At 47.2% G+C, this 11,940-nt stretch overlaps 3 protein-coding genes and 1 pseudogene across 4 annotated transcripts; 1 reads left to right on the top strand and 3 right to left on the bottom strand.

Annotated features, from left to right (window-relative positions):
* Positions 1–41: 41 nt before the first annotated feature.
* Positions 42–1,773, bottom strand: LOC9652567 (the record flags this gene model as incomplete). The annotated part of the gene is made up of 2 exons (XM_024666842.1): positions 420–1,773; positions 42–349 (listed from the first exon to the last, which is right to left on the bottom strand). Coding segments are annotated over exons 1-2 (1,548 nt in total), but the record flags the coding sequence as incomplete, so codon positions are not given.
* A 2-nt stretch (positions 1,774–1,775) lies between these two features.
* LOC112343413 lies at positions 1,776–2,702 on the bottom strand. The gene is made up of 2 exons (XM_024666827.1): positions 1,926–2,702; positions 1,776–1,878 (listed from the first exon to the last, which is right to left on the bottom strand). Exons 1-2 carry the CDS (start codon positions 2,412–2,414, stop codon positions 1,864–1,866), a joined length of 504 nt encoding a protein of 167 aa, XP_024522595.1. The 5' UTR covers positions 2,415–2,702; the 3' UTR covers positions 1,776–1,863.
* A 1,951-nt stretch (positions 2,703–4,653) lies between these two features.
* LOC112343422 overlaps positions 4,654–11,940 on the top strand; it is a 36,568-nt pseudogene continuing 29,281 nt past the window's right edge.
* Positions 7,437–11,492, bottom strand: LOC9652566. Of its 2 annotated transcripts, XM_024666826.1 has the most exons (4): positions 10,610–11,492; positions 10,496–10,564; positions 8,957–10,439; positions 7,437–8,907 (listed from the first exon to the last, which is right to left on the bottom strand). In XM_024666826.1, exons 1-4 carry the CDS (start codon positions 11,330–11,332, stop codon positions 8,090–8,092), a joined length of 3,093 nt encoding a protein of 1,030 aa, XP_024522594.1. In that variant the 5' UTR covers positions 11,333–11,492; the 3' UTR covers positions 7,437–8,089. The 2 variants fall into 2 exon arrangements, with proteins under 2 accessions (XP_024522594.1, XP_024522593.1); XM_024666825.1 differs by having other exon boundaries at positions 10,496–11,492.

Raw genomic sequence — 11,940 nt, 5'->3', positions numbered from 1 at the left:
CCCGCGGGCGTCAGAGCCTGATGCTTTTCCATTTGTCTTACCTTCACTGGATTCAGAACATGGTCTTCAAGTTTAATGAAAGGACAGGCCCTGTTAGTTTCCTTGAATACACAACCCCGTATCTCCTTCATGAACTGCTCCCCTTTGAGTCCCTTCTTTTCCTCCTTGGGCACCATCAACATAATATCCACCCATTGCCGATCTGTCCAATGCTTATAATCCCCACCAATAGTCACCAGAACTTGAATGACACCCTCTTGGAAGGAAACCCAACCAGCACCAATCTTACTTCCATGGCCCCATCTGTTACACATCTCCTTCACATTGGCTTGAATAACTGCAAAAACTCCTGCTTTCAACCAACAAACACACAGGCATCAATGCTTAATCTCAATCCCAGCAGTCAAGGGTATAATTACCTGATGGGAGAAGAACGAAGCCCTTCATATTGTCGTCTGCTTGCAATCTCAGACCCCAACAATCATATGTTTGCTCGCTTTCAATCCATCTAGTGAACTCATCACACAATAATGCAGGCACAATGAGGTGTTCTGGCCGATTTCGTGGCTCTGACCACCTTATGTCCCAGCTCCTCATGCCATCAGGAATGAGAACCCCCATCTCACAGAGCAGCTTGAGCAGGAAATAGATGTTGCCCTCTGCAGTCTCTCCAAGTGTTTTGAGCTCTTGTACTGCTTTCGCAGCAGACCACTTGGGTTCCCCCCACTTCATCGTATCGTTTCTGTCTTGCTTAGGAATGAAAATTCCTAACACAGTGTGGAGAAACCATGGCATGTCTAGAACTGCATTGTTGACAATCAATGCAGCTTCCTTGTCGTTTGGATCCGTGTTTTGATATGTGTCATCTGCCCCAAAGTAGACAGCTTCTCCCATGTCATGTAGGCAGATGAATGTGTATTGTGCAGCAAATGCCTGAACTTCTTTGTCCCCCTGGAACCAAGCCTTGGACATCTCATGTAGGTCGACCACCCTCTGCTGGACAATTGTTTGTGCCCGCGTGTGGATATGATACCATGGTGTGGATGAAGCCCGCCCTCTGATAACCTCATCACAAGTCCAGGGAATCACAGGACCTTCACTTATCATTTCGCCCACTGCTATCGCCATCTTGGGCTTCAGTTCCTTCTGTACCTGACGAGCATTCAACCCATTCACCTCGAAATAGTGATCACCACGTTGGCCCTGAACAAAGTCTAGCCTGTCCTTGTACTTGAGTACCAGTGACGTCGCAGCTGCTCGAGCTTTTACCAGGTCATCACGAACAAAGATGTTGGGTACTAAGAAAATGGTGGGTTTCCTAGCTGGTGTTGCAGTTTGGTGGGCCGCTATGAAGCGAAGCCAGTATTGGAGCTCTGTTTCCGAGTCACCTCCAGGACCTCCAACCTTGCACACCACCATGAAGAGATTTTTGCCGCTGCCCCTGAGGAAATAGTGATGAAAAGCGTGGTAGACCTCCTGGCCTCCCAGATCGTAAATAAGGAGTTTCTTCCCCTCTCCAAATCTGAGAGTCCTCCTCTCAATTCCCACCGTTGATGCATGATCCTGCCATGGCGGCTTCACACACTGCCAGAGGGCTGCATAGGGGCGGACCAGATTGGTGGAGATGGTGGTCTTGCCCGAGGCAGTGTGGCCGCACATGAACAGCTTGGCAGTTGATGGTGTGACTGGAGCACTTTGTGCAAGAACGGGGCTCTTCTGAAATAGAGCATTGCGGTACTTCACCCTCAACCATCTGTCCTCCAACAGTTTGGAATCCCATTCCCCGCTAATGCGCAGTCTCTGGATCCGGCTGCTGTAGTTGGCTTGGCCTCCAAATTGCTGAGAATCGCATCTTGATAGTCCTTACTTACGAGGATTCTGCTTGAGAAAATCAGTGTCAATATCAATGTTGAAAAACCACTCACCTTCCCATATATCAAGGAGAAACTTTCAAGCTTGCAATATGGGCTCTTCAGCACCTGGCCCACGACCTGCGCGAAAGATAAATGTACATGTTGTAACTCCAGGAACCAGAGCTTGGAGTTGGCATTGTTGTTAATGCAATCTTCCAGCAGGGAGATCTCCGCAAGGGTGCGCAATTCCTTAATTCTAAGGCCTTCTATTGATCGGCAGATTTGGCTGAGTAGCGCCTGATCATTTGGGATGTCGAGCAGCGTAAGCTGCCGTAGACTTGTTCCATCCTGGAAGAGGGCGGGCGTCAAGTATTTATTCTGATCCAGGGAGATCTCCCAGATCTTGCAGGCTGGATCTTGCAGCAGCTTCTCCAGGTGGGGCGAACAATCGCAATTTAAAAGCTCCAGACGTTCTAAATACTTGGGAAGTGTTGATCCCGCTAAAGCATCTAAATCTACGTCACAGGAATGTAGAAGAAGCTTCTTGAGCTTGATTGGCATCCCCTTGTGCTTGGCAGCAGCAATAGCATCACCCAAGCTGCGAATCCCTCGCCAACTTTGTCTAGAATAATGCCAAGGCTGCTTAGCTTGGACACAGCTGCTTCAAGAAACCCCCCCACTTTGTGGTAGCCCTCTCTGCACAGGAATAGGTGCTCCAGAGTGCTGTAGCAGCTCGCGCAAGCCTTCGAAGTCATTTGAATTGAATTTTGCTGCTCCGTATCTCCGTTCCTTGAGCTCCCTCACACTCGACACCCCATGTCTCCACATCTCAGAGAAAATGCTTCTCAAATCCTCGTAATCATCTATCCGGGCCTGCTTTGGCTCCCCCATAACTTCCAATGGAATACCAACATCCAAATGACAACTTGGAACTGGCTAGCAAAGATGAGTCAGTGGCTTGGCATGCTGCTTGGCTTTAAACATGAAATCAGATGCCAACTCTACCCTACGGTGCATGTCGTACAAAGTGGCATCAATCATGCCAAATCTATTTCTCTTTCTTTTGCTTTTGCTTTGTAAAGGTGATTGTTTTTGTAAGCAATTAGCAAAACACATGCGTTAGACAAGCTGTACAAGTTTCGTATGTCGTCCGATGCTTGAGCACAGGCCAGGTGGCTTGCGAAGAGAAGAATGCCAAGTAGCAGCTCATTCTCTCACTCGGAGCGTCTCCGAGTCTAGAATTTTACAATGACGACGATTTACTTACATGCTCTCAAATTCTCGATCTTGAATGGATTTTAGTCCGAAAAAATGCGCCTCCTATATATTTACATGGAGAAAATGATTTAGGGGAAACAGAGTATGTCATTTAACTAGAAAACTAACAAGATCTTCCAAGAAAGGAGAAAAAGAATAAGAAAGAAGACCCACAGGGATATCACATCCACGGCGTTGGTCGCCGTTGCCAACAGGTTCTTCCATCTTGCCAGAAGAAAGAAAAAAAGAAAAGAAAAGAGGATTAAAGCAAGATCCGGAGAGACAAACCTGATCATGCAGTCGGATGAGGATGGAGCCCCAGCGCCGTGCGCGAAAACGAGCAGCGGCACCGAATTCAGGCGCGGTCGCTTTGTTTGGATGGTTTCGAGCTCATCCACAGCAGGCTAGACAGCTTTTTGGTGGAGGGATTTGTTTAGAGTTTTTTTTGCGGTACAGGGGACTGGCTTTCATGGGAGCGACTTGGGAGGTACATTTCTTGGAAGAGAACACGTCAATGTTATTGACTTGATTCTCTCGTGGTTTTCTTACTTTTATCTTTGGTTTAGAACATCCGCGACGAAGAACGGGGATACGCAAAACAAAGAAGCAAAGAAAAGCGAGTATATTCGTTTGACATGAAATCATCGAGTGTGGTACTACTAAGAAACGAAAAGATCTTTCTGGAATTCTTTACATATCCATTAAAGGGCTTTTTTTTATGGAAGAAAACGTTTTAAGTACCTTCAAATCCTCGTCGTCGACTTTCTTTCCTCCTTTCATAAAGAATCGAGAAACATAAAATGCAATAATGATTAGACCAACGAAGGGTAAATATTTTACTTCTCTGTGGTTTAGGGCTCGTGAGTGCTCGCCGGTAAGCTCCAAATGCGCTAGCTCTCGTGCTCCCGCCCGATCGAGCTAATGGACTCAGGGCCTACATTGCTACGGATTCCAGAGACGTAGAGGGCGACGATGGGGAAGTACTCTCCCATTGTTTGGGACCTTGACGACGGCAGGAAATCTGATGCGGCGCCGCCCTTGTCTAGCTTCTCCGAGATGGCTGCTGGTGGAGAAGATGAAACACAGCCGATTGACACCGATGTGCTTTCCAGCGGTGGTGGTGACAAGACAATTCCGGGAGCCGAGATGAGGAGCAGCGGTACGAGCAGGAACTTAACAAGAAAGAGCTTGTGGAACTTAGCGACGACGATGGTAGTGCTCCAGACGAGCGCTCGGGGTCGGACTCGGACTAGGACGATCGATCGCCGCCCCCACACTTACGTAGTATTGATATGCTGCGAGGCTGCCGAAGTGTGGACGAGTTTGAGAGGCTTAACAAGATCGACGAAGGGACTTATGGAGTCGTCTATCGTGCTCGGGACAAGAAGAGTGGAGAGATTGTGGCGCTCAAGAGAGTGAAGATGGACCACGAGAGAGAAGGATTCCCCATGACTTCTCTACGGGAAATCAACGTTCTTCTCTCGTTTCACCATCCATCGATCGGGGATGTCAAGGAAGTGGTGGTCTCATGCCTTACAAAGCAATGGCTCTTTCAATGTGTCAAGTATCTGCACAACGACTGATCAAGCTCTTTTCTGGAACTTATGACAAAGAAGGAGCTCGGATAACTATTACCGCAGGCGCTGGTGGAACCGATGCGCAGGTAACATCGTGTGCTGATATCCTTTTAGAAGCTTTGAGATTGTTTTACATACATTCCAGCACAGGATTGGGCTGAGATGCTTCTAAGGATGTACCAGCGATCCAGGTCGGGCTTTAAGTCGACTGTGGTGGAGAGTTCTCCTGGTGAGGAAGCTGGGATCAAATCGGCCACACTCGAGATTGACGCACAGGCTGGTACTGTGCGTGCCTTTCAACTCCAAAGGTCTACGACAGGTGAAGCAAACGTTAGTTTCATCGAAACTCTTGTCTCAACGTTTATTTCTCTTCACAGACGAGCTTTGCAGGGGTGGAAGTGATGCCTCTGCTGGAAGAGAGCGAGATCGAAGTGGAGTAACCCGATGGCGACCTTGAGATTACAACGTGTAGATCTGGAGGCAAAGGCGGGCAGAACGTAAACAAGGTCGAGTCTGCTGTTCGTGTCACGCACATTCCAACCGGGATTGCTCTTCGCTGCTCAGGTACATGAAACGAAGTATCCGCACAGTGCTCTCTAAAAGTTTCTTCGTGTTTCTAGAGGAAAGAAGCCAACTCCCAAAACAAAATAAAAGCAATCGTGCTGCTCAAATCCAAGCTCCTGGTGATTCTCGAGGAGCAAAGGGCAACCGAGATCAAAGAAATTTGAGGGGACGTTTGGTATGGAGCTTCCTCGCTTTCATTTGCACTGGTTGTTCTTTTCTGTTTGTTGATGGATTCTTTCTACCTAGTACTCTTCAATATCTATGGTCCTAATGGAGACACTGAACGGCAGGACTTTAAGCTGGAGTTTTACAAAGTGTTACAGGTATTGACAGATGCGTTGCTGTTTGTTGTGAAACTTTTTCTTCCTTTGCAGTGTAGGCTGGAAAGCATTTTAAAACGAGGCAGGAGGATTATTATCGTGGGGCACTTGAACATTTGTCCATATCCTATTGATTCATGTGACCCTGGCCCAAAATTTGATACCAATCCGTAAGTCACTCACTGATTCAAGCCGCCCTAGTAGTTTTTAATATGTTCATTTTAACGGGAGCCGTCAATGGTTTAGATCATTGCTGGTGGTGCGTTTTCAGACGCGTTTCGCGTGTTTCATCCTGAAAGGTAACTTTTCACGGTTTTTGTCCGGCCAAAGTATATGTGGTTATAAATATGTTGTTCAGAGCAGAGGCATACACTTGCTGGTCTCACTCGGTGTTAAAGATTTTGGTATTGTTTTGCAAGGTAGGGACTTTGCGATTTAGAACATTTCTTCCTCCTTGGCATTTGATTAAAGCGCATTGCTGGTCAGGTGTGGCTACGTTTTGAAAGGTGGAGTGTGGCAACAATGTAGCCTTGCCTGTGGCTGCCGAGGAAGGTTTTACGGGTCTCTTGACTAGTGCCAAAGCCGAGCCTGATACAAGCCGAAATGTTTCCAAGCCCGCTTTTACACAGGAAACGGGCTGCAGGAAATTACAGAGGCTGTCACAAAGCAGATTGACAGGGTTTTGCTATCAAAGGCATGATTCTTCTGACAAAATGAGCTGCACAGAGGTCGCAGTGCATGGGCAGAGCTCCAGCCTTACGGATGAAATCCAGCAATCACCTGAATAATGCGACAATAACAACTGCTCAGAGGTTGCAGCTTGCGGGGAGAGTGCCAGTGTGATGGATATGTCAGATGAAACACCGACGGAAGGCTCTCAGCAAAGCTTCTTGATGTCGCGAAATCTTCCATTGTGCAAGGGACACGGTGGGCCTTGTGTCGTGAGAACAGTTAAGAAGGCTGGTCCCAATCTTGGCCGTGGTTTCTACGTCTGTGCTCGAGCAAAGGTGATCTTCCTTGAAAGATTCTTCATAATTTATTCATAATTGTTTCCAGCAGGGCCCAGCTTCCAATCCTGAAGCGAGGTGCGATCATTTTCAGTGGTCTTCGTCCAGGACGAGAAAGAAGTGAAAAGTCGCTTCTATATCTAAGCTATTAACGTGCATTCGAGGTCACCGATTGTTATATCTCAGATTCGCTGCTTAGGTGAGAGCGTTTTAACACAGGTACTTCTGTTTGTGAATGTTTTTTTTTTCAGACAATGCTGCAACAGTCCATATCTAATATCACTCCTGAGAAGGAAAGTTCCTTCGAGTCTTCTTGATGAGTCTCCTGAGCTCGCTCACAAGCTCGGGTTCCGAGAACTGGAACGCCTTGGCAATCATGTCGTTGCTCACGTCCGGCCTGGCAGCACTTCGCAACCTGAGAAGTCCCCAGGTTCTGGCTGTTAAACGCGGCGATCCCCACAGCTTCCTCCTTCCCAACGTTGAGCTGAAGGTGGACGACCCGAGGAAACACGAACATGTTCCCGGCCTGGATCACCCCTCTGGACAAAGAGGAGCTCCGTCGCATCTCTCACGCAAAAGGGTCCTCGTCCGATCCTCGAGCACAGGCCAGGAGGCTGGCGCCCTCTCTGGGAAGACTAGAATGGCCAAGCAGCAGCTCATTGAGAAAGTTTGCTCGCTAGTCTAGAATTTTCAATGAGAATTTTTTATTTACATCTACCCTCATGCCTGCACTGAGTAACTGAGGAACAGCTGAATCGCAGGACTCGTTGCACCGTTGCTTTGTGGAAACTTTGGAGTGTCCGATGGTGTGGAGAGAGGTCTTGAGGTTTGATCTCTAACTTCCCTGGACAGCAGATGAGCTTTCGACATACAATATATTAAGTGGATAACCCAGGCATTTCAGCAAAAACATTACGCTGCTTTGTTTTGTTTTTTTTCTTTCAATAAAAATTCCTTCACTTCACGGCTTCTTCATTTTAGTAGTTTTACAAAGCCTGTGCCCTTCTTCTTCAATAATGGTGATCTTCACAAACCCAGCCACTTGGACTTTTGATGAGTCCAAAGCATTTCTTCATCATCAAGATTCGGTTCTCACCATATCGTTCAGGTGAATTCTTTTTCACATACTCAAACAACTCCACAATGTCATCTTCTGATGCAGGTTGCAACTTGTTATTGAGATCGCCTTCAAAGCAGGAGTCGATTGTAGCCTTCAAGCCATTTGCACCAAGCTCAATCAAGGTGCCGACCAGCTCCCCTCCCACAGGCAATGCCACTTTACTGAGCTTTGCAAGGGTGAAACATATTGTGATGCCTGGGACAAAGACGTTGCTATACTTTTTGAACCATTGATTTGGGATAGTGATTGGTACTCCTGGGTACTTCTTCAAATCAACTGGGTGACAGCCGCTTGTATGCTCACATAAGTAGCTAATATTTGCCTGTTTCCCAATCAGTGGTGAATATTTTAGCACCAGATTTGACTCCATTGTAAGGTGTGGGAGTTTCGGTCACTCCAGCTTAATGGATTCCAACAGTGATGAGCAGCTCTTGATCAATGCGTTTTCTGTGTCCTTCAGGCCCTTTTGCAGCTTCTGTAAAGATTCTTTGATATCTGTTATGGAGACCTTAAAGTCCTCCATATATAAATGAATCCCCTGCATAGATTTCTCTTGATGCTTGTGTAATTGATAGCAAAAGTTGGCAAGCTTGTTCATGTCTTCACTTTCAAACTTTGGGATCTCGACCTGCACAAGCTGTTGCTGCTGGTTTTGATACACTGGCACTATGTGCTGGTTGTATTCTGTGACAACCTCTTCAATAACACCCTTACATCGCTGAATAATCTCGTTGACTTCACTTTGCATCAAGAGTTCCATGGCACTAGTGGAGTCACCAAAATCCCAAGTAAAATGATAATCAAACCCCTCCCTAGCTACCATCTTTTTAACTTCTTGCAGTGCCCGAGAGCTCTTGCTGCATGACCCCTGTTGTCCTGATGCTTTTCCAAACTGTCTTACCTTCCCTGGATTCAAAACATGTTCTTCAAGCTTGATGAAAGGACAGGCCCTATTAGTTTCCTTTATTACACAATCTCGTATCTCCTTCATGAACTGCTCCCCTTTGAGTCCCCTCTTTTCCTCCTTGGGCACCATCAACATAATATCCACCCATTGCCGATCTGTCCAATGCTTATAATCCCCACCAATAGTCACCAGAACTTGAATGAGATCCTCTTGGAAGGAAACCCAACCAGCACCAATCTTACTTCCATGGCCCCATCTGTCACACATTTCCTTCACCTTGGCTTGAATAACCGCAAATAGTCCTGCTTTCAATCAGTATTAGTCCAATCCAACAAGTCAAAGCATAATTACCTGATGGGAGAAGAACGAAGCCCTTCATAGTGTCGTCTGCTTGCAATCTCCGACCCCAACAATCATATGTTTGCTCGCTTTCAATCCATCCTGTGAACTCATCACTCAATAATGCAGGCACAATGAGGTGTTCTGGCCGATTTCGTGGCTCTGACCACCTTATGTCCCAGCTCCTCATGCCATCAGGAATGAGAACCCCCATCTCACAGAGCAGCTTGAGCAGGAAATAGATGTTGCCCTCTGCAGTCTCCCCAAGTGTTTTGAGCTCTTGTACTGCTTTCGCAGCAGACCACTTGGGTTCCCCCCACTTCATCGTATCGTTTCTGTCTTGCTTAGGAATGAAAATTCCTAACACAGTGTGGAGAAACCATGGCATGTCTAGAACTGCATTGTTGACAATCAATGCAGCTTCCTTGTCGTTTGGATCCGTGTTTTGATATGTGTCATCTGCCCCAAAGTAGACAGCTTCTCCCATGTCATGTAGGCAGATGAATGTGTATTGTGCAGCAAATGCCTGAACTTCGTTCTCCCCCTGGAACCAAGCCTTGGACATCTCATGTAGGTCGACCACCCTCTGCTGGACAATTGTTTGTGCCCGTGTGTGGATATGATACCATGGTGTGGATGAAGCCCGCCTTCTGATAACCTCATCACAAGTCCAGGGAATCACAGGAACTTCATTGATCATTTCGCCCACTGCTATTGCCAGCTTGGGCTTCAGTTCCTTCTGTACCTGACGAGCATTCAACCCATTCACCTCGAAATAGTGATGATCACGTTGGCCCTGAACAAAGTCTAGCCTGTCCTTATACTCGAGGAACAGTGACGTCGCAGCTGTTTGAGCTTCTTCGAAAAGACGGTAATCACGAACAAAGATGTTGAGTACTAAGAAAATGGTGGGTTTCCTAGCTGGTGTTGCAGTTTGGTGGGCCGCTATGAAGCGAAGCCAGTATTGGAGCTCAGCTTTCATCTCACCTCCAGGACCTCCAACCTTGCACACCACCATGAAGAGATCTTTGTCGCTGCCCCTGAGGAAATAGTGATGAAAAGCGTGGTAGACCTCCTGGCCTCCCAGATCGTAAATCAGGAGTTTCTTCCCCTCTCCCAATCTGAGAGTCCTCCTCTCAATTCCCACCGTTGATGCATGATCCTGACATGGCGGTTTCACACACTGCCAGAGGGCTGCATAGGGGCGGACCAGATTGGTGGAGATGGTGGTCTTGCCCGAGGCAGTGTGGCCGCACATGAACAGCTTGGCAGTTGATGGTGTGACTGGAGCGCTTTGTGCAAGAACGGGGCTCTTCTGAAATAGAGCATTCCGGTACTTCACCCTCAACCATCTGTCCTCCAACAGTTTGGAAGCCCATTCCCCGCGAATGCGCAGTCTCTGGATCCGGCTGCTGTAGTTGGCCTCCAAATTGCTGAGAATCGCATCTTGATACTCCTTGAGAAGATGAAGGTCACGTGAGGAGGGGCTTTCTTTCTGCTTAAGAAAATGAGTGTCAATATCAAGACGAACATGTTGAAAAAACCACTCACCTTTACCCCAGGTAACAAGGAGAAACTTCGAAGCTTGCAATATGGGTTCTTCAGCAGCTGGCCCACGAGCTGCGCGAAAGATAAATCTAAATGTGTTAACTCCAGGAACCAGACCTTGGAGTTGGCATTGTTGTTCATGCAACCTGCCAGCACGGAGATGTCGTGACGGCTGGGCTCATTTGAAATTCCAAGGCCCTCTATTGCTCCGCAGATTTGGCTGAGTAGAGCCTGATCATTTGGGATGTCGACCAGCGTAAGCTTCCGAAGACTTGTTCCAGCCTGGAAGAGGGCAGGAGTCAAGTATTCATTCTGATTGAGGGACAGCTCCCAGATCTTGCAGGCTGGATCTTGCAGCAGCTTCTCCAGGTTGCGCGAGCAACGGCAATTATAAAGCTCCAGACGTTCTAAATACTTTGGAAGTGTTGATCCTGCTAAAGCATCTAAATCTACAACACAAGAATTTAGAAGAAGCGTCTTGAGCTTGATTGGCATATTCTCGTGCTTGGCATCAGCAATAGCTTCATCCAAGCTGCAAATCACCTCCTCGCCAAATTTGTAATTTCTAATGCGAAGGATGCTTAGCTTGGACACAGCTGCTTCTAGAAACCCCTCTACTTTGTGGTAGCCCTCGCAGGACAGCATTACGTGCTCCAGAGTGTTGTCCTCCTGCAGCAGCAGCTCGCGCAAGCCTTCGAAGTCTTCTGAATCGAAGTTTGCTGCTCTGTATCTCTGTTCCTTCAGCTCCCTCACATTCCACACCGAATGGTTCCACATCTCAGAGCGAATGCTTGGCAAATGCTCGTACTCATCTATCCGGGCCTGCTTTGGCTCCCCCATAACTTCCAATGGAATACCCTCAGAAATTACAACAAATGTCGTCGATGAATCAACATCCAAATGACAACTTGGAAGTGGCTAGCAAAGATGAGTCAGTGGCTTGGGATGTTGCTTGGCTTTAAACATGAAATCAGATGCCAACTCTGACCTACGGTGCACGTCGTACAAAGTGGCATCAATCATGCCAAATCTATTTCTCTTTCTTTTGCTTTTGCTTTGTAAAGGTAATTGTTTTTGTAAGCAATTAGCAAAGCACATGCGTTAGACAAGCTGTACAAGTTTCGTATGTCGTCCGATGCTTGAGCACAGGCCAGGTAGCTTGCGAAGAGAAGAATGGCAAGCAGCAGCTCGTTCTCTCACTCGGAGCGTCTCTGAGTCTAGAATTTTACAATAACGATTTACTTACATGATTCTCGATATTGAATGGATTTTAGTCCGAAAAAAGAAGTGTTGATCCCGCTAAAGGAGCTAAATCTACAGCACAGGAATATAGAAAAAGCGTCTCAGTGAAAATGCTTCCCAATTCTCGTAATCATCTATCCGGGCCGGCTTTGGCTCCCCCATAACTTCCAGACAAGGCTTTCACGGCCTCTGCCATTCTTTGGCGA

This window comes from Selaginella moellendorffii, unplaced genomic scaffold (genome assembly GCF_000143415.4).
Source record: "Selaginella moellendorffii unplaced genomic scaffold, v1.0 SELMOscaffold_149, whole genome shotgun sequence".
NCBI lineage: Eukaryota > Viridiplantae > Streptophyta > Lycopodiopsida > Selaginellales > Selaginellaceae > Selaginella > Selaginella moellendorffii.
The sequence above is the reverse complement of the archived record's forward strand: the minus strand, read 5'-3'. Positions and strand labels throughout refer to the sequence as shown.

Excerpts from the sequence above, each read along its gene's own strand:
- LOC9652566 (XM_024666825.1), bottom strand. The coding sequence starts at position 11,332 with ATGGGGGAGCCAAAGCAGGCCCGGATAGATGAGTACGAGCATTTGCCA. Across the intron at positions 10,440-10,495 it reads CCTTGTTACCTGGGGTAAAG|AAAGAAAGCCCCTCCTCACG; the intron begins GTGAGTGGTTTT and ends TTTCTTAAGCAG. Across the intron at positions 8,908-8,956 it reads CTTCGTTCTTCTCCCATCAG|GACTATTTGCGGTTATTCAA; the intron begins GTAATTATGCTT and ends GATTGAAAGCAG.
- LOC112343413 (XM_024666827.1), bottom strand. The coding sequence starts at position 2,414 with ATGCCAATCAAGCTCAAGAAGCTTCTTCTACATTCCTGTGACGTAGAT.